The 20344-nt window shown below is 47.5% G+C and overlaps 1 protein-coding gene across 6 annotated transcripts in view; it reads left to right on the top strand.

Annotated features, from left to right (window-relative positions):
- PLXNB1 (plexin B1) overlaps positions 1–20344 on the top strand; it is a 76221-nt gene that overhangs the window by 51636 nt on the left and 4241 nt on the right. For all 6 annotated transcript variants that reach the window (XM_067002890.1, XM_067002891.1, XM_067002892.1 and 3 more), the window contains exons 12-37: positions 320–445; positions 1559–1681; positions 2708–2801; positions 3045–3211; positions 4260–4411; positions 6279–6384; positions 7977–8113; positions 8316–8492; positions 8697–8865; positions 10209–10451; positions 11237–11413; positions 11726–11874; positions 12265–12365; positions 13172–13389; positions 13591–13769; positions 14508–14574; positions 15017–15163; positions 15674–15851; positions 16374–16477; positions 17140–17224; positions 17798–17964; positions 18557–18717; positions 18978–19125; positions 19455–19519; positions 19607–19682; positions 20036–20110. In XM_067002890.1, the coding sequence (XP_066858991.1) occupies positions 320–445; positions 1559–1681; positions 2708–2801; positions 3045–3211; positions 4260–4411; positions 6279–6384; positions 7977–8113; positions 8316–8492; positions 8697–8865; positions 10209–10451; positions 11237–11413; positions 11726–11874; positions 12265–12365; positions 13172–13389; positions 13591–13769; positions 14508–14574; positions 15017–15163; positions 15674–15851; positions 16374–16477; positions 17140–17224; positions 17798–17964; positions 18557–18717; positions 18978–19125; positions 19455–19519; positions 19607–19682; positions 20036–20110 (3591 nt within the window). The remainder of the gene's footprint in view (positions 1–319; positions 446–1558; positions 1682–2707; positions 2802–3044; positions 3212–4259; positions 4412–6278; positions 6385–7976; positions 8114–8315; positions 8493–8696; positions 8866–10208; positions 10452–11236; positions 11414–11725; positions 11875–12264; positions 12366–13171; positions 13390–13590; positions 13770–14507; positions 14575–15016; positions 15164–15673; positions 15852–16373; positions 16478–17139; positions 17225–17797; positions 17965–18556; positions 18718–18977; positions 19126–19454; positions 19520–19606; positions 19683–20035; positions 20111–20344) is intronic.

The following is a 20344-nucleotide window of genomic DNA, read 5'->3' as shown; positions in this document are numbered from 1 at the left end:
GGCAGCCTGAGGAAGAAAAATGTGTGGGAGATTCTCAGGTCTTGTAGAAAAGCTGCTGGCCTGAAGGTGGCAGCTGCTGGCCTGAAGGTGGCAGCTGCTGGCCTGAAGGTGGCAGCTGCTGTGATGTCCAGCATATTCACAGCTTTCTGCCGTTCACCACTTTGGGCTTGTGCATTGCTTTCCTGTAACTCATAGTAAAGAAGCACTGATGTTTCTTTGCCCAGGCAGGGCTTTATTTCTCTGTTTGCCTATTGTTTTCTCTGATTTCCTCTATCAGAGGTATGAAAGCCTCTCTCTCTAAAGATGTGTTTGTTTTCAGAATGAAGAGTTTAGCTGGGGTCCTGGTGCCTGTCCCTGTGTGCAGGGAATCCAGGGATCTTCGCTGTTTCCAGTCAATGTGGCAAGGAAGATAACCCTGCTGGGAAAGAACTTCCACCTCTACCAGGTAGTTAGCTGCTATTTCACATCAGCATTGACAAATGCAGGGCACTGCTTGGGCAATCTGTCCGCTGGACTGCTACAAATAATTCTAACAGTTGTGAGGCTGCTGAGGTTTTTCCTGTTTTCTAGCAGAAATAGCCAGAGGAGTGACTGACTTCTGTGAATAAGAAATTAGGTAGCTGGATTTACTGGTGGGTAGGAGGGCGTGCAGAGAAAGGGAGGCTACAGGTGTGCACCAACCTGCTGCAGAAATCTGCACGTATTTGGATTAAGTTGCACCTGTGCTACACTGTAGATGGTAGTTCTTGGAGTAACTTCCTGCTGAATCTCTGCTGGTTGTTTGTGTCTCCACAAGCTAAAGATAAGTCATCTGTTCCCTTTCCCTTCTGGCCTGGTAATGTTGATGTGGTGGCTATTCCTGTCGTACCTGAAGCCTCCACAATGGGGAAAACCGGCCCTTGAAAGCTTCATTCTCTGGGTGTGTCTCTGATAAAAATTCTTTGCTTCTTAAGACAGAAGGCTGATTTAGTAACCTTTTACAAACAACCGCCTCAGAACATGCAGCCCACAGACTAATTGTTACTTTATATGTTAAACCTGATATACTTCACTGCTCAGAGCAGCAGAGCTAGTTACAGATGCATATCCTTTTTTTGACAGAACGTGACCAAGCAACTCAATGGAAGGTTTACAGGAGAGAGAAGAAAAATACACTTAGTGTTTTTGAGGTGCACCGCCTCAGTCTGTGTACTCAACTCTTGGTTTCTGAGCTAGAGTTTCAGAGTTGTATAGGCATAACCTCAGAGTCCCACTGTTTTTTCTTTAATGCTTCCTACTGTGGAGACTTGTCCCCACACTGACATAAATGTGGTGCTCCCTTCTACGTGTTTGTTTTTTGTTGGTTTGATTCTTTTTGTACATGGAGACAGTAAGAGTGTAGAGAGCCTTCAAATACAGCATAGAATTGGCATAACAAAGGGAGTGACTGGAGCACGGTGTCTGCACAGTAAGAGACTTGGTAAAAGGCACTGAATTGGAGTGGCAGGAGCCTGCTGTCCTGTAGCAGGAAGCTCCACGTGATTAAGAAATGGTGCTGTATAAATCTTCTCCTCTGTAGGACCAGCAGTGGGACTATGAGTGTGTCCTGAATTTGGAGGGGAGGACAATGGTGATGGATGCTTATGTGGAAGGGGAAGAAACAAACCAGTCCCTGTGTTATATCACCTGCCAGCTGAACCAGGTGAGTGCTTGGGATGTGTGATGCCGTGTCACAGGTTGCACTGGTACTGGCTTTGCTCAGCTCGTTTATCTGACAGGCTAGGAGGCAAGCTCTCTGGGGAAAAGAGCATATTTTGCTAAAATATTTATACAGTACTTAGCACTATAAGGCTCTGTGGTGGTGCTGCCTGGCAGTACTGGTGTTTCAGTTTGCAGAAAGATTGTGTAGCCTGAGCCCCAAGATCTGTTGCTGCATTTGATGTGGCACAGAATGGTGCTGGCTCAGAATCACCACTCGTTGCAACCTCCCAGGACACTGCAGCCTCTGCTATAGCTTGAGACTCTGCTGTCTGCAGTTTCTGGGTCGTGACTTCCGCAGCGGTGGTTCTTTTGTGAAAAGAAAAATGCTATTAATGCCAGTTTTTTTTCTTGGTGGTAGAGGTGGTAGAGGCTAGCCTGTGGATTCTAAGAATAACAGGTGCAATCAATCAAAGCAGCAATTTACATTTCTGGATTGTGTGTAGATTTTTCCATATGGCAAGATTTGCAAGCAGAGGTGATATTTTTAGTTCGCAATCTCGTATAGCCAAGGGAGAAGGAACAACATAGGCTTTTGCACACACAAGCCGTGCAGACCAATTATAATGCTACATCTTCAGCTCAGCTGAAATTGCAGAAATGCCAGCTTGAGCAGTTTTTTGAGCAGGTGGCTTGTAATTAGAAATCAGACATTTCAGAATGCATTTAGAAAGTTAGACAAGTATTGGCACGAGCACACACTTGTTTTCAATGTTCTTCCTGGTGAACTAATGTCAGCTGCTCTTTCTAGAGCAAAATGGTGCCTGAGTGAGCCAGCAAGGACAGGTCTGTGCTGCCACTGCCTGAGCAACGCTGCCTCGACTGCGTTCACAGGACACATTGGCAGGCTGTGCCTGCCAGTGCTCTATGCAGGATGGATGTTGATTTTGTTTTTGTTTTTGCAACCTATTTAGCTGCCTTGTTTGTGCCTCCGTTAAGTCCTTTGCTTTGATGGTCTTTGTCTTCGCAGTACAGCTATGCAGCACCTCAACTCGAATTCAACGCTGTGGTGTTTGTGCAGAGGCGACGACACCTTCGAGTGGACAGTGCTGCAGATCTCCACGGTAGGAATGCAACTCTGCAGAGACAGCAAGTGGGATAAAAGGGAATCAAGGAATCCTCAGCTTAGGCTTTTTGCATCTGTAGTAGTTCTATCACAGGGGGACTGAGGAAAACATACAGCCTCGGTTCTATCAGTTCTCACAGAGAAGGGAGGTGGACAGGATTCTTTGTAAGACACCAAGTGCTGGGATATTCTGTGCCTTAGGGGCTGTTTTCAGATGCCTCTGAATGTTTCTCTTTTGCAGTGACTTTTTACAACTGCTCCGTGGGACACACCGATTGTAGCCGCTGCCAAACAGCTGACTCGAAGTACAACTGTGTGTGGTGTGGTGGCAGCAACCCCAGCTGCATCTTCAGGGGCTCCTGCAAGGAAGAGATAGAAGACCTGTGTCCAGCACCGCTCATTCACTCTGTGAGTAACCCGCTCACTAGTGTACTGCACCTGGGGCAAGGAGGGCTGCATTCTCCGGTTGAAACCAGAGGTCTGTGAACTCAGAGTGAACAGTGCAGCTCAGCAGGACATTGGCCATCTGAAGAGCAAGATAATCCTATTTTGCTCTGATCTCTCAGTGGTGTGAGGATGCTAGACTTGTGCTGGGCTTTCATTGTACTCATAAAGACCATTGGGGAAAGATGCATTTGTATGTCATGTGAGCTGAAACTGGCATGCCAGAAGGAGCTGAATCATTCAGAAGCTGGAAAGGGTCCACAAGGTGGATCCCCCAACTGTTCTGAGCCAGAGCCTGAACCAGGTTGGCCCAACTGAGCCTGGGGTAAAGGAGGGCAAAACCTAATGATAATGGCACAGCAGGGATGTGAAAGGCATGACAGGTTACTGGGATTAATGATTTTTGTCTGTTTATTTTAAATGTTTCTTGCTAACTGCCACATGACAAGTGTCTGTAGCCATGTGTCCCTTTTGCTGTCAGCTTGTCCTCCCTCCAGTGGCACACAACGTCCATGTGCTGCATCTTGTCGTAGTTCACCTTGGATGCTGCTGAGGGACAGAGCTTTGAAGTTTGTGCAGCATGTGATTCATTGTCGTACTGATGCTGAGAGGGTAATGGTGCTTGCTGCTTCAACACCAGTAACATTTATCAGCTTGTGCATTCCCACTCTTCCGTAGAGATGCCCTATGGAGTGGTCAGCATGGTGATGAGAAGGCAAAGCAGGGCAGTCCTTGCCTGTACAAGTCTGTAGTGGACTCGTACCCTCTGGGGAACTGCTGGCAGTGGTGAGGTATAGGAAAGAAAGCTCTGATTGTGGTGTTCTTTATGGCCTTTCTTCTGAGGATGCAACCTGGTACTAGTCCCAGTCACCAAAGGGAATCCACAGCAATGGCCAGGCCAGGCAGAGTTTGCAGTGGGGCAGTTGTGAAGGGCCCGGTGCTGTAGATCAGTTACCAGGCTGAGGAGGTCTGAGATACTGTGACATTTACACGTGCGCGGGTGTCTTTGCAGGTGTACCCCCTGTCTGGACCAGTGGAAGGTGGCACTAGAATCACCATCACTGGCTCAAACCTCGGGCAGAAACATCAAGACATTGCAGAAACTGTCACTGTTGCAGGAATTCCTTGTGCCGTAGATGCTCAAGAGTATGAGATCTCTAGCAGGTAGAGTATCTGTGAACCTTCTCCCAGAGACAGGCGCTGGCTTTTCCCTTGGCTGCTGACACCAGGCTGAGGTTTCGTTGCCTTTGCTGTAGCAGGTATCGAGCCTTGCCCATTCCCCAGGGAGTGCCCCCGAGTAAGGTCGCTGTCTGATTAGTTATTCAGGCAGTGACCTTGGGGAGATAAGTTTGTGTACAAGGCAACGACCAAACAGTGCCGCTGTGTACTGAACACAGCTAGCCAGCTCAGGGAGTCACGGGCTCAGTTGCGGTTTCGTGGGTGTCTCTGTCACAGCTTTCTTTCAGTAATGCACAGGACATGGCTTGTTGTAAGTGTCACCGCCAGGGAAATATCCTGGCCTTGTTAACGCAGGATGAGGATGGGGATGCGTGGTTGGAGGTACAGCACAGTTCCTTGCCTCTGCTTGAGCGGGCATGCCCAAGGTGCTTTCCTTCACTTGCTAGCCAGACCTCCACCGCCCAGGAACAAGTCCAAGGAAAGGACCCTCTTAGCCAGGGACTGACAGGGGAGTCCTGCAGGGCCCTGTGCCACGCTTTGTTGGCTAGCAGGGCCTGGCAGCTCATGGTGCCTGTAAAAGTAGTGGCTACAAAGAGGATGAGAAGGGGCAAGAGTTCCTGCTGAATCCAGCTAATGTCAGTGATAAAGAGAATTGGGTAGTTGTGTGTCTGGTCAGGGAAGGACCATATAACACTCAAGTGTAGTCAGGTGTTCAGAGGTGTGACTGGAACAGCTAGGAAGCAAAGAAAGAAATATTTGTACAGTTGGCCTATGGCAGGGCAGGTAGGTGGGAGCCTTGGACAAGGGAGGCAGAGGAGCCAAGCAACCAGCAGGAGATGAGGAGAGAAGAGCAGAGCAATTGTGAGTAACCTCTCATCAGAGCTATCACAAACCCATTTTTCCATTCCATGGTAGCAGTAGCTGTAGCACCCTTCCCCTGGGAGCAAGGTAAGATCCTGCTGGGAAGTGGCCTGCTGTGTTGAGCAGTGTTGTCCTGTCCGTGCTGCTTGTTTGTCTGGATCCATCTGCTTTCTGTTTTCATCCTAGAATTAGAGCGTAATTTTTCTTGGGTAGCACTGTCTTTGTTCTGTATGTCACCTGGCATCCCGAGGTCCTAGCTTGGGACTGGCTCCCTGCCAGTCCCTTCAAATTTCTGAGCCTTTTTGGTTGGGGGCATATAGCTGTGAACCTGGAACCCACTCCTGAGCAAGGCCCAGACAAAATTAATCTCTTACTGCATAGAGAATCTGGCAAAAGCCTGCTGCAGAGCAAAGTTTTTCTGAGAGTAAATCAGTGCTCAAACAGGGCAGCAAGGAATCCTACGTTAGAAGTATAACCTGATTTTTTTGCATTGTCAGCATCTCCCATACCAAATTACGGCTGGAAAAGGGACTGGGAAGAATGGGTGGTGCACGCAGGGAGAGCTGGCAGATCCCAGAGGCTGCTGGCTGAAGACCAGCTAGACCTACAGCCTTGAGTTTTGTTTCTGCATCAGGCACAGTGCTAATGTGTGGATTGAGGTCACTCCAGATGTGACTGGTTTGATCACTCTGGACTGTAGCAGAGTTCTTGGCCTCTTTGTGCATCTGATATAGTGGGCTTCCTCCTGTCTGTCCCTGAAGAAGTGATCTTGGATAGAACGGGCTGATTTGGAACTGCCCCCTGCTTTTTTTCTGCTGCACCTAAACTGGCTTTTAAAGGAGTTTTTCCACGTTCGGTGGTATATTCTGAGCATGTGATAAGGCTGAAAGAGAAGGGAGCTGTGGTTGCTAGGTGGTTTTAGAACATGATGCAAAGGATACAGCTCGTTTTCTCTTCTGTGCTGTGATGCTGTTCTTGGATTGTCCCGCAGTATCGTGTGTGTCACTGGCGGGAGCTGGACGGAGAGATTTGGGCACGTGGTGGTGGAAGTGCCTGGAGGAGGACGTGGAGTTTCTGGGCATATTTTCACCTATCAGGTAATGTGGCTATTGCTTCTTTTATACCTCTCCCTATTCTTCCAGTATTTCTGCTAAAGAGCTGCCAATTGCATGAACTTCTGGCTCTCTGTCAGAAACTTGGTGCTGGTGTTTTTATCCAATTTATCTGGTCTTTTAGTTCTGTGTTCTTTGTTTTTCTTCCCTACTGCTAAGATTATAAGAACAGACATACTGGGTTGTACGAAGGATTCTGTAGTCTGGTGTTTTTGTTTTGTTTTGTTTTTTGACAGTGGTAACTTGAATACTTAAAGAGGAAAAATACTAGGTACTTCTCTGATTTGGAGATTTTTATTGGTGACTTAGCATCCTGTTAAGACTTATAGCCTTCCTTTTATTAATTTGCAAATTGCTGCTTTTACTTCTGACCTTCAGCAGCTGGTGGCAGTAAGTCCGGTGTATGGAGAAGCTTCCTATTATCTTTAAACACCTTTCTTAAACGCCTTTCTGATAAATTGTTAATATCTTAAACACAGCAACTATGAAATATTTAAGTAATTTTAAGATAGTATTACTCACATTTCAACCTTGCTCTACAACTTACAATTGTGTTTGCCAAGTTGCACGTCTCCCATTTCCCTTGGGAAGAAGAAAGATGTCTGAAAAGTCTTAGGCTATTATATTTTGGCTGTATAAAACCATTTTGTATATTGGATTGTGCTTGTTATTGCTCTTTGTTTTGGTTCTGTTATCACCATTTGAGGCAGGGTGATTAGAACTGCATACTTACATTCAAGATGTGAGTGCAACAGGAATTTGTACTATCATATATTTTTTTTAGTTCTCAGTTCCATTCCAAGGAATTCATAATGCTTGGTGTGTTTTTATTGGGCTCTGTGCTTACAGAGTTGTTATAGGCGCTAAAGCACTCCTGAATGGGCAGTAGCTATATCAAAGCTCACAACTGGGCTGGCTTCATTGTTGTAGTCTTTCTGCTCCTTCTCATTTTATGTATCTTGTTTTTCATTTATCATTTATCAGTAGCGACTTACTTGTGCCACTCTGTTGCCTGGTTCCTCTATTTTTTTTCTGCACCTCCTGGGACTAAGTCATCATTACTGTGAATAATTTATCAAATTTCATTTCTCCTTTCCAGGTGACCTAACAGCATGTTTAGCAGCTCAGGCCTTAAGACAAATTCTTAAGGCTCCCTGCTGGTAATCTCTTCATCTACTAGACAAACAGACAATTTATTTGCTGCCTTGTATTTCCTAACTTGAGTTATTAATCCAGTTACTGATCTGAACAATCCCTTTGAACTGTTAATCCTAGGGTTTGTGTGTGAGGCTCACAGCTCTGCTGTCTGCAGCATCTGTCTGCCTCTTGCATTGTGGAAAGACAAGTCTCTGATTTCGCATTTCCTGCTAGTGTGGTTGATCCCTCATCTCTTGGTGCCATTTCACAGCAAGGTAGCAGCCGGAGCCTAGCTGATGACTGCATGTGACTGGGAATCTATAGCTTGTGTTTTCAGAGCACTGGAGATCACTGCTACTTTCTTTCCTTGCCTTATTTTGTGAGGTTCTGGTCACTCATCTCTCTCTCTTTTTTTTTTTTTTTTTTTTTTCCCCTTCTAGAACCCGGAGCTGAAATCCATTGTTCCAACTCAGGGCCCCAAAGCAGGAGGAACCTGCCTTACCCTTCTGGGCTCAAAGCTGCTGACTGGACATCCTAGTGAGATCAGCGTCCTGCTTGGAGACCTCCCTTGCCACATGTAAGATCAGAGCCTGCTGTGCTGTGCTGGCCGTGCACTGCCCCGAGTCTGCCCCAGAGCCCTGCAGGGTTTTCACCATTAAATTTAGGAAAATATGGGAACACGTTCACGGGCTGTCAGCAAGGAGCAAGGCATAGTACTATAGAACCTGTCTCTGCGGTGGCTGTATTTAATCCTTTGCTCTCTTTTTTGTCTCTCCAAGCCTCTCTGAGATGACAGAGGATCAGTTGGCATGTCAGACGAGTCCCAGCAATGTGTCTGCAGAGCTACCAGTCACTATCAAGTATGGGGACCAGGAGCGGAGGCTGGAAGGATCCCTCTTTAGATACACTCTGGATCCCAACATCACTTTTGCAGAGCCACCTAAAAGCTTTCTCAGGTACAAAGACTGAGCGCTTGCACCTTCCCCGAGGCTGTGTGCCATGGCAGGCAGGTGCTACAGCACCAGTGGCATCTGTTTGTTGTGCTGCACTCTGGAAAAAGCCAGGCTGGTAGGAATGGGCATAAACGGAAGGGTGGGAGCATGGGCATGACAGAGCTAATGAATAATAGGTGCGTGAGATTGGCTGCTTTTCTCTTCCAGCGGAGGGAGAGTGCTCAGAGTTCACGGATACAACTTGGATGTTGTACAGAGACCGAAGATTCGAGTTACAGTCTCTCCATCTGAACGCCGGCGTCGAGGAGTGGGGCGATGGCGCAGAATAATCCCAGATACCGAGTGCCCTGAGGGTGCTCTGTGCAGCATCCAGCAGGTAGCGTGGCAAAGTGCTCAATGGAGCTGAGGATTCATAAGGGCTGGTGTGTTGTGCTGCCAAGGTGGACTTTCTGTCCCTAGGGCTTCTGGCCCCCTTGCTGTTATCTGCTCAGTTCCCACCAACTAACAGTCTTGGCCAAACGGAAGCGATCTCTGCCAGACTGAAAGGTTAAGCACTTTCACAAACATTTGCATGAGTTGGGTTTGCCTCTGCTTAGAGATGTGCGGGGCTTGTGATAGGAGACAAACAGCAGGGCAGCAGCGTGGTGATAAAGAAATCTGCAGTTGAGCCAGAGAGCTTGTCTGGCTCAGCATGTCCATGCTCCAGACTTTCTTTTTGCATAGTTCAGGTCTGTCTTTAGAGCTCCTGGGCTCTTTCACTCTGAGATATAAAACCAGGCAGAGTTCAGTGAAATGACCAATTCCACCAGCGTTTTGCTGTTCTCCAGATGTCAGCGTCCTGAGATGAGTCACTGCTCAGGTCTTGATCTGACCATCAAGACTGCAGAGTTTGCAGCAGAATTTGCAGAGTTAGAGGGTATTTGGTAGCCAAAGTACAACAAGGGTTTGTATTCGTAGTGCAAACAGTGGAGGGCTTCCTGTACATAAACTTGGAGGCCTTGTCTTTGTTTTTTAATCTCCCAGTGTGCTGTGAGGTAATCATCTGACAATTCATCTGGCATTCTGAGAGATGTGGTGAGGATGATGCTCTTCATATTCTTATGCATATATGAAAACTGCTCTATGTAGGATTTTTTTCTATGTTAAGTCCCTTCCAGGTTTCTGTCTTATAGATGTGGAGCTGAATATGCTCCTGAAGGACATGCGCTACTAAAGGCTGTTTTTCCCAATGTTCTTAAGAAGGCATTTGTGGCTGTGAATTCCTATGGGGGAGAGGGAAAAAATGACTAATGCTCTCATCACATGTATAAAACACATGTAATCCAGCAAGGGACACTTCTTTCACAGAAGCATTCAGGTTAGGAAATCTGCAGTGCCTTGAAGGTCTTTGGTCCCCTTCTGTCAGAGCAGGGAGATCTAAAGCTGATGCTGCTCCAGATTTTGCTGCTGTGGGAATGTTGGAGCTGATTTCCATTGCTGAAACCTAGGTACCTACAGCAAAACCAGTGCTCTGAAGACTTTCTTTAGAGGAACATGGGGAATTCCTCAGATCTGGGATTTTTCTCTCTACAATTAGCAGAGCTTTTCTGGCATTGCTCCAGGTAAGAGGAGCACAGACTGGCCCCAGATTGTGCAGGGTTTGAAAGCATTGCAGAGCTGCAAGAGAAGTATTAGCATTTCACTATTAATGCTTTTTTTTTTTTTCCCTTTGGCATTTAGTTTGAAGAACCATGTCTTGTTAACTCCTCCTACCTGATCCTGTGCAAAACTCCAGCCATTAACCTGCTACTGCGGAGTGTCCACATCAAACTGGAATTTATTCTGGATAATTTGAGCTTTGATTTCAACTCCTTGCATCCCATGCCCTTTTCTTATGAAGTCAACCCCATCCTCAAGCCGCTGAATGCTGAAGACCCCGCCAAGCCGTATCGTCACAAGCCAGGAAGCGTCATCTCTGTGGAGGTAACACAAGAACTATCTAGAAATAACATATGCTGTACAAAGTTGTTGCTAACCTGAGGCTGTTTTAAGTTGGCAACATGTAGCTTCCAAGGTTTTTAAAGCATTTGACAGGCTTGCAGCCTGTCACAGCACATCTGCTTTGGGCTCTGAGAAATGGCACATTAGAGGAGGAAAAAGGAGTGCATCAAAAAAGCCTCTCGAGGCCATAAATCATTTAGGGTTTCATAGGGCTCATGGAAACTTTCATAGGTTTTTTATTTTTTGTCCTAATGTGAATTAACACTATTTGTGTATGAGATATTAGTACCAAAAAAACCCCACCAATACATTCTATTCTCAGCTGCCGTTTTTATGACATCTTAAAATTTCTTTATAAGTAACTTAAGAGTGAAAAAAAATATTAGGTGGAAATAGGAAAATCATTGTTTAAAGAGGATGCAAAAGGGCAGAGTGGCAAATGTTTTTTTTTCTGTATATGTGAGGAAAAGGCTCTGTGATATTTCTCTTGTATAGACAGGTACTCTCTAGTCCAGTAGCAATTAAGAAAGGTAGTGGCTGCAGCTAGAGACGTGCACTTTCTCCACTCGATCTTTTCGATCACAGAGTGAAGATTGTTTAGCTTACAAAATGAACTTGTGCAGCCAATTCAGATGGGAACCCAGTCAGGGAAGAAAAAAAGCTCCTCTCATCATGTGGTGCTGGTCTCCTCCATCTTCTCTGGAGCCATGGACAATGCAGAGATGCTTTTTAGCCCAATTTGACGTGCTGTTCCACCTCTGTTCCAGGGGGAAAATCTAGATCTGGCCATTTCCAAGGATGAAGTTATGGCCATGATTGGGGAAGGAATCTGCGTGGTGAAGACATTAACAAGGAATCATCTCTACTGTGAGCCTCCTTCCGAGCAGCCAGCTCCGCGGCACCGCACAAAGCGGGAGGGCACCGACTTGCTCCCAGAGTTCACGGTAGGGAATGAGCAACAAATCATGTCATAAGTGGGTGCACAAGCAAGAAGTAGTGATGGAAGCAGGGAGTGGGACAGGAAGTAAGAGCAAGACAAAAGTCATAGTGGCAAGGAGCTGCTTTTATTCTCAAATCTACCCTTAACTGCCAAACAGTGCCTGGAACAAACGGTGCAGCTGGATTCAGGAGCTGTGCCGTGGGACTTAGCCTTACTAGAGAGCTGTATGCCACCTGTACTCGTTCTGGTGTAGCTGTGTGTCTTTGCTTTTTGTTGCTGAACTGAGTTTACATCACAGCACATGTTTTCGCTCCAGGTACAAATGGGAAACCTGAACTTCCTCCTGGGCCGAGTGCAGTATGACACAGAAAGCCAGCTCACCTTCCCGCTGGAGGCACAGATTGGTTTGGGTGTTGGTGCGTCCTTTGTGGCACTCGTCGTTCTGGTCATTGTTTTCATATACAGGTGAGAGGCTCTGGCATTGTATGGGAGCTTTAACTTCTCTACGTTATTCAGTGGATGTGGTCAAGCCTGTATATCCTGGGCCTAAACAAGGTCCTAGTTTTCTTTATTTTGTGGCAAATTCTGAGCCCCTCACGTTGTTGGATGTGTGAGGCATAGGGATGGTGTGCCTGCTCATCACAGCCTGTGTTGTGATTCATTCAGAGCGCTCACGTAATGGGTGCTCCAAGGGACATACGTAGTTACAGAACACGGTTTGGTGTCCTGTAGAGGTGGTGTTTAGTAGAAATCACCTCAACAGCATTGCCCTGGAGTCCTTGGCAGCAATACAACAGCTGGCAAAGACTATCCCTGGGCTAAGATCACTGGGAACAATTCTGTTTCTTACTACAGGAGGAAGAGCAAACAGGCTCTGAGGGATTACAAGAAAGTTCAAATCCAGCTGGAAAATCTAGAAACAAGCGTTCGGGACAGATGCAAAAAGGAATTCACAGGTTAGTCACAGAGCTCCTACATTCCTGCAGCTTCAGGAAACTTTGAAGACCCACACAGAGCCCTACCATTCTTTTCATTCCTGCATACTTGTTTGGGTAGCTCAGGACAGGCAATAGCTTTATCCTGTGCTAGTGCATTGAAACATATAGCCAAATTTGTGTATTTCATTCTTTTCTTTAATTCAGAACACAGTGATATATACAGACCCCTCTGATTCTCCAGTCCATCCTCCAGACTCAGATGAAGAGCTAAAGGTCAAGACAGCGCACTTGGAGAGACCTTAAGTACAGCTAGTCCAGTCTGTGTGTAGAGCAAGTTGAGTTACACCCCATATCTTGAGTCTGTAAACCTTGTACTCCAGCTGCCTACAGCTGTGAGCCCTTGTGTGGGGCATCCAGGGCTCTAAAACTTGTGCAAGCTACTCAGATTGTAATCTCTAACTAATGGGGGAAGCAGTGAGGAGCAGGAGATCTCTGGTACTTTGTGTATAGATAATGCCCGTAACCACAGATTGGTGCTGAACAGTGGCTTCCTTTTTATAAAACTGGAAGCCAGACCCTAACTGTAAATGAGAATAATCACCAAATTCACCTGCTGGTTCCCAATGCAGTTCCTCCCAGAGCCTAGTCTGGTGATGAATATTCCTGCAATGGGACTCCAATGTGACTCTTCCTGACAGGAAACATCTTTCCTCTTCTTCAGTCCCATCCTGCTGGCCCTAGTTCCTGCCTGCACTCACCTCATGCTCTGTACCATCGCTTGTGTGATCATGTGGTCAACATCACGGGCGTTTCCTTTCCCCCAGACCTGATGACTGAGATGATGGACCTCACAAGCGACCTCGTGGGCACAGGCATCCCCTTCTTGGACTACAAGTCCTATGCGGAGCGCATTTTCTTCCCGGGCCACCGTGAGTCACCGTTGCAAAGGGACCTGGACATCCCCGAGTGCCGGCGGCAAACGGTGGAGCAGGGCTTGGTCCAGCTCTCCAACCTGCTCAACAGCAAGCTCTTCCTCACCAAGGTAAGGTCCCTCTCTCTGCTTGCAGCATGCTGTGGGGTCTGGGCCACGTTGCTGGCAACTGGTGGCAGGAAGCAGGCAGTGCTCATTAAAGTTCGTTCCTGATTAGCCCCCTCCTGCAGCACCACTGCTTTCAGGAGCCAGTAGGTGGGACTGCCTTGTTTTCAGGGGATTCACACGCTGGTTTATCTCTCTCTCCACCAGTTCATCCACACTCTGGAAATCCAGCGTACTTTCTCTCCGAGAGACAGGGCCTATGTGGCATCATTGCTCACCGTGTCGCTGCATGGGAAGCTGGAGTACTTCACTGACATCCTCAAAACACTCCTGAATGACCTTGTGGAGCAGTATGTGGCCAAGAACCCCAAGCTGATGCTGCGGAGGTGAGCGAGCCAGACGTGGTCCCGGTGTTAGATACATCAGGGGACCTTTTTGTCCAGCTAGCAAGCTCTGAAAAACTGCTGTGGGTAAAATAACATTGTGGCATGGGCTGCAGTTGTAGGGCCAGTGTGTGTCAACGTACATCAAACAGGAGAAAGCAGTATCAATAATACCCCTCACCCCATCAAGTAATTGGCAGGGAGAAAAGGAGGAATGGTGTGAGAAGAGTAAGAAGCTGAAGTTGCCCATCCCAAATTCTTTTCTTCACCTATTCTTTTGAAGCTGCTGTGTGTTAGCTTTCTCCTTGTGTTCAAGTACTGCAGCTCTGTCAGATCTGCTGTTTAGAGGTCTCTGGGACTCGCAATCCTGCCATGTTTGGAAACTAAATTGAAATATCTCCTGCGTTCGGATCCCCATTAGCTCCTGTCCAGTGTATCCTTCTGATCTGAACAAATTTATCTTGTTTTGAGACCTGACAGAGGCTATTCTCTATCCCCTTTGTCTCTTCTGTCATTTGGTGCCTCCTTCAGGCTGAAAAGAGCTTCAAATAAGAAGTAGGATCAAGAGCACTAACCTGACTGGTCCCTAAAGTATTTTTTCCTTTTCCTTCCTCCCTCGATCCTGTATCATCATTTAGCGTGCTCTTTTCTCATCTTTTCTCAAAAGGAGCGATCTTTATCTGCAGTTACCCTTCCTGCTGTGCACTGTATCTTTGTGACCAACCTCATACTCTCTTTCAGGACGGAAACAGTGGTAGAGAAGCTGTTAACCAACTGGATGTCCATCTGCCTGTATGCATTTGTGAGGGTGAGTTCTTTGTCTCTTTGTGAAGTAAAGGGGCCAAAAGAGGGGAGGCAGCCACAGCTTTGCTTTGTGCCTCACTCTTAGCTGAAATGGTGCTGGAGTCATCCTGTATTTCAGGGAAGAGAGATGCTTAAATCAGCATCGATGCCACTCCCTGTTTCCAGGGAGGGGGCAGCAAGGAGAGTCCCTCTGATTAGCGGCATGGAGACAGTGATGCTGTGGTCTTGCGCATCCAGCTGGTCCTTAGCCCCTGCGATTTCCCTGTGCTTGGAGCAGGAGCCGTTGGCAGAGACTTTGCCTGCCTGCAGTGGTTTAACTGCTGTATCACTGGTGTCCTCCGTCCTGCTGCTCCTCTGCTTGGTGTCTGTGTTTCCAAGCTGCTGGGTTCTGCTGGGAAGAGCAAGGTGAATTTCTCTTGAGTGAAGCTCCTTCCTTTCTGTGCCAGGACTCTGTTGGGGAGCCACTTTACATGCTGTTTCGAGGAATCAAACACCAGGTGGACAAGGGCCCCGTTGACTGGGTGACGGGGAAAGCCAAATATACCCTGAATGACAACCGGCTTCTGAGAGAGGACCTGGAGTACCGGACTCTGGTAAGCACCAAATCTTTTTTCCCCTCTGGGCTCTCTGGTGTGGCAGAGTTTAATGTCCTCCTATTTAAGGCAGAAGCACAACGTCCTGCACAATGTCCTCCTCTTTAAGGCAGAAGCACAACCTCCTAGGAGCCAGCTTTGTCGCAGCAGCATAACTCAGTAGCTGAGCAAGAGCCCTGCTAAATCAGATAGTTTTGCCCTAGGCTGATAGGAGCCATCACCGCAGTAATCTGGTGTATGTGCCATGCTCTGTGCCTAGAAATAAGGGGATGAAATTGCTGATGGCACATGGAAGCCTAGAGCTCCCTAGAGCTGTTAAACCGACTTCCAGCTCTCAAGGGAAGGCTGGGAACACGGTGTTTAACAACCTGTAGAATTTTGTTTTCTGAAACTCCTCCAGTGAAAGAGTTAGCTGTTAACGTGCTTTAATGCCAGCCATCAAAGGTGTAAATGTGTCAGATTATGCATAGCAACCTTAGAGGAGCTGTGACCTTTTCTTTTGTTCCGCAGACTTTAAACGCTTTGACACAAGCAGGAGTTGCTGCAGGAGGGGCAGAGGACTCCCAAGGGATTTCTGCAAAAGTGCTAGACTGTGACACTATAACACAGGTGAAGGAGAAAATCCTAGACCAGATCTATAAAGGGACACCGTACTGTCACCGACCAGACCCAGACACCCTGGACCTCGGTGAGTAGAACTTCTTGGTGCTAAGACTCAGTGAGGAAGTGGAGGAGAGTGCTCATGTGCTATCCGTGCACAGCACGATTTTCTGCTGAGCCTGCAGTGTCCCTGACCAGTGATCTTGCACTTTGGCTGGACCCAACAGGGCACGATGCAGAAAAGACTAAGAGCAAGAGGTAGGGGTGGGAAAGAAGCAAGTCCAGCCCCTTCGATTTCATGGTGCTTGGTGTTCTTTGCCGGACCTGGCCCATGACAATGGCTTAGGTAAGGGCACGGGAAAAAAAAAAAAGGCATGAGAAGGTATGGAAAGGAAGATAATTTCGGTGCAGAGTTGCTATGGTCATGAACTGGCTCTTCCTGCCAGTGGAGTCAGTGGTAGCATCTAAATAGTGTCTGTGAGGGAAGATTTTGTCCCTTTTCTGGCTTAGTGCTTTGCTAGCTCAGGTTGAAGCACAAGACTTCAGAGATGCTTTAACTTAACTTGTTTTTTTGTTTCTTTGCTTGCTATCTGTGTTTTAATGCCTGTAGAGTGGAGGTCAGGGCTGGCAGGTCATCTGATTCTGTCCGATGAGGATGTGACATCTGTTGTTCAAGGAACTTGGAAACGCCTGAACACTCTTCAGCATTACAAGGTCAGAACTGAGTCTACCATTGCCTTGTCTCCCATTTAATCTTCTATACACTGGTACACTCCGTTTGTGGCTCTGGCTCCTCATGGATTACTGTAAAATCGTCAGAGCTTTCCTGCAGCAGCATATTCAGATTAAGTCAGTGCTGTGTCCTGCACTGTGACTCCTCAAGCAGCAAAACCCCCTCCTGAACATGTACCTGAGACGTGGGCATGCCTAGAGCTTGGGAGGAGACACTGAGTGTATGTTGCAGTGAAGGCAACCCTGCTGGATTCATTAACATTCCGGTCCAAATCGGTTAGTAGGTGATATCACACTGGTCTGTGATGTAGTTTTTAGGACTGGACAGAGTTTGGGTTTTTAACTGTCTTACACTCGTGTGTCGTATCGTGCACCAATATGTCACACCTTGCTGCCACGCGTTCTAGATGTGAATGACGTCAATCCTGGGGCATTACCATTTTCATAATGTTCTGTACATCAGTTTTTCAATCTGTACAAATAAGGTTCTCCCACCATCAGGACAGATAGTGACAGTGCCCCGAGATCCCTATTTCTAGTAATGGTACAGCGTGTTCAGTTTGTTTTGCTGTACAAGCACTTGCCTGTTGTGCTGATGAGAGACGTGCTGTTTGTTCTGAATGTTGATTTTTGCTTGTGTGCAGGTGCCTGATGGAGCAACAGTAGCACTGGTCCCTCGCCTGACCAAGCACATCCATAGAGAGAATCAGGATTACATCCCAGGAGAGAGTGAGTGTGATGTCCGCTTCTTATGAAATGATTTTACAGCACCTGTCAAGTTGGTGGGACAAGACTTGCTATAGCCCTAGCTTTATGCTGCTATGGAAGACTGCTATGTGATTTGAACCCTCGTAGGATTGTCAGGAAACTGGAAGTCTGGGCAGGAAAAATGAAGGAAAAGCAATAGAGTACATAAGCAGAGAAAAGCCAGGCTAGATGTGAAAATGCAGGATAAGTAGAATTCTCTAGTACTGGCTGTAGTGCTGGGCACAGTCCACAGCTTGTAGGAATCTTCAATAATTTTGTGTGTTGACCTGGAACAGGCCACCAGGGATGGGGGATCTCTGTGTGGGAAGTTCCCAAGACTTTGAAGACTTTGAGCGGACAAAAGCAACCTGATGCAGCGCTAGCGATAGCTGTACTCTGCACAGGAGGCTGGGTGGAGGCCTCCAGTGGTTCCTTCCCTTAGGAGTATCTGTCAACCTATCATACTGTGAAATCCACTTTCTTCCTTGAGCATAACCTGGCCAAGCTCCACTGTGAGAGGGCTGACACTTGTCTCTAAACAACTGTTCCATTTAGAAACACCGATGCTGGAGGATGCAGATGAAGGTGGGATAAAACTTTGGCACCTGGTAAAACCAACAGAAGAGCCAGAGCTTCCCAAGCATCGCCGTGGGAGCTTAAGAGATCGGGAACGAGCCAAGGCAATCCCAGAGATCTATCTGACACGTCTGCTCTCTATGAAGGTGAGAAGCACAGATTGTGTTGGGCTTGGGATCTTGCCTTCTTTCATATCCCCCTGACAGATTACAGGGATGTGTGTGAAGATGAAGAGCCCCTTTGAGGCTGGGTTGGTGCATGTGCTAGTTGGTTCCAGCTGGGTTCCTCAAGGGACAGCCCCGGCGCTTTGCCAGGCGGTGTCTGTGTTCTGCCCCCAAACTTCTCTTGCTGCTGAGCAAATCCCTTCTCTTTGTTCCTGTCTGGCCGAACACAGCTGTTGGCAGTCAGCAATCCCCCTCCGCTGGTCAGTCCCTACAGTGCAGTTCCATCCCTTCATGTCGCAGGCTCTCTCTCCTCTAGTAAGCCTCTGTGTACTGGCTCTAAGTATGTCTGATTCCCCTCTGTGTTTTGGTTGTTCATGCGCTTTCCCCTGGCCTCTCTTCCAGAAGCTTCTGGGGCCTCATTTCTCCATTGCTGCTGCTCCTGCAGTGGATGTGAGGTAGCTTGGGACCAGTGAGAGGAGGTCGCTGAGCAGAAGAGGGTCATCTCTCGTCGTGAGGCCTGGGCTCTCCATGTTCCTCTGGCTGTGCTGACTCTGTCCTGCTTGGTTCTCCACAGGGCACCCTGCAGAAGTTTGTGGATGACTTGTTCCAGGTGATCCTCAGTACCAACCGCCCCGTCCCTCTGGCAGTCAAATACTTCTTTGACCTGTTGGATGAGCAGGCATTACACTACGGGATTGCAGATCCTGAGACCATCCATATCTGGAAGACAAACAGGTACGGTGGTCTGCGAGCCCCGACAGAGGCACTGCTAATCTGGTTGGAGCTGCCCCCTTGCATAGAGAGAGCCACCTGTGTCTGCTGAGGAGCAGCAAAATGGGAGTGCAAGGCAGCAAAGCACAGTGTGAAAAGCTGGTTTTGCCGAGAGGGTGAAGCTGGGAGGTGACCAGTATGACCAGTAGCATGTACAGAATATCTTCCAGCACCACAGCTGCCTTCTTTGCTGATAAGCTGCCACGTTTCCATCTTCTCTGCAGCCTGCCCCTGCGGTTCTGGATCAACATCATCAAGAATCCCCAGTTTGTTTTTGATGTGCAGACGTCAGATAATGTAGATGCTGTGCTTCTGGTCATTGCACAGACCTTCATGGACTCCTGTACGATTGCTGACCATAAGCTGGGACGGGTAAGTGCGGAGGTAGAAGCGCGGAGGTGGCACAGGCAGTCTGAGCAGCACTGACACGTTAAGGCAGTTGTGTCTGCGCGGTTGCACTGAGACAGCCCACCAGGCCCACTCCTTGCTCTCATGTGCCAGGGGTCCCTTCACCAGTACACGGTTCCTCGGACTGTGTTACTAGGGAGAGAGCCCAGTATTTAAAGTGCTCCTCCATGCAGAGGGCAAAAGTTCCCAGTCCTGAACAAATAACAGAGAATAGGACGGTGTCACCTGCTGAGGTTAGCTCACAGCATGATGAAGGAGCTTTATGTAATCAATTCTGGTTTTGGATGTTCAAGGACTCTCCAATCAATAAGCTGCTCTATGCCCGGGACATTCCTCGCTACAAGCAAATGGTAGAAAGGTAAGGAACGAATGGGGGAGTTGTAGTTTAAGCAGTAAGAAGGAGGCTGGGAGGAACGTGAAGATAACTGCCTGTGTACCGCCGTAGGTATTATGCGGACATTCGTCAGACCATCTCTGCCAGTGACCAGGAGATGAACTCTGCCCTGGCTGAGCTATCACGGGTAAATAAAGTTATTTATTTCAGAAATCACCCTGGCCCCTCATCAGTGCATGCTATAGAAAGTTGGTAATGCAAAGATCAGATATTCCAGCTGTGTGCAGAAATACTGATTGCTCCCAGTGGCTGCTCTGCTTCATGGCACCACTGAAAAGAAAAGCGCAGTCAAGGCTTCGGGGCAGGGAGTACGTGTGGTTTTTTTCCTTTGCTAGGAACCACTGGTGAATTCCCTTTCCTGTTGCTTTGTGCTGGGTTTAGTTACTCCGGCACATTTCCTAATGAGTTATGAGGACGTGGAATTTGGAAGAACAATTGTTAGGTGTCTCACAGCTTTATCTGACTTCCTCTCTTATTCAGAATTACTCAGGTGACCTCAATTCCCTGGTGGCTCTGCATGAATTGTACAAATACATCAATAAGTACTATGACCAGGTGAGTGCGTTCCCAGGCAGGTATGAACATGACCTTCTCCTTTCACTGTCCAATCAAAAACACCCCCCAAAATTAATAATTAAGAGCAGACAGATCATTACAATGCTGTGTATTGTTTCATTGGCATGTATAACTTCCATGTCATAAGTTTGCTTTACTCTTACCGATGAGGGATGGGGGATATTGCACAAAAAAAGGACTTAGCCCTAACCTGGAGGCTGTTGACATTTCAAA

The sequence above is a fragment of the Anser cygnoides genome, chromosome 10 (assembly GCF_040182565.1).
Source record: "Anser cygnoides isolate HZ-2024a breed goose chromosome 10, Taihu_goose_T2T_genome, whole genome shotgun sequence".
Classification (NCBI taxonomy): Eukaryota; Metazoa; Chordata; class Aves; order Anseriformes; family Anatidae; genus Anser; species Anser cygnoides.
Note: the sequence above shows the minus strand (reverse complement) of the source record. Positions and strands in the feature narration are given on the sequence as shown.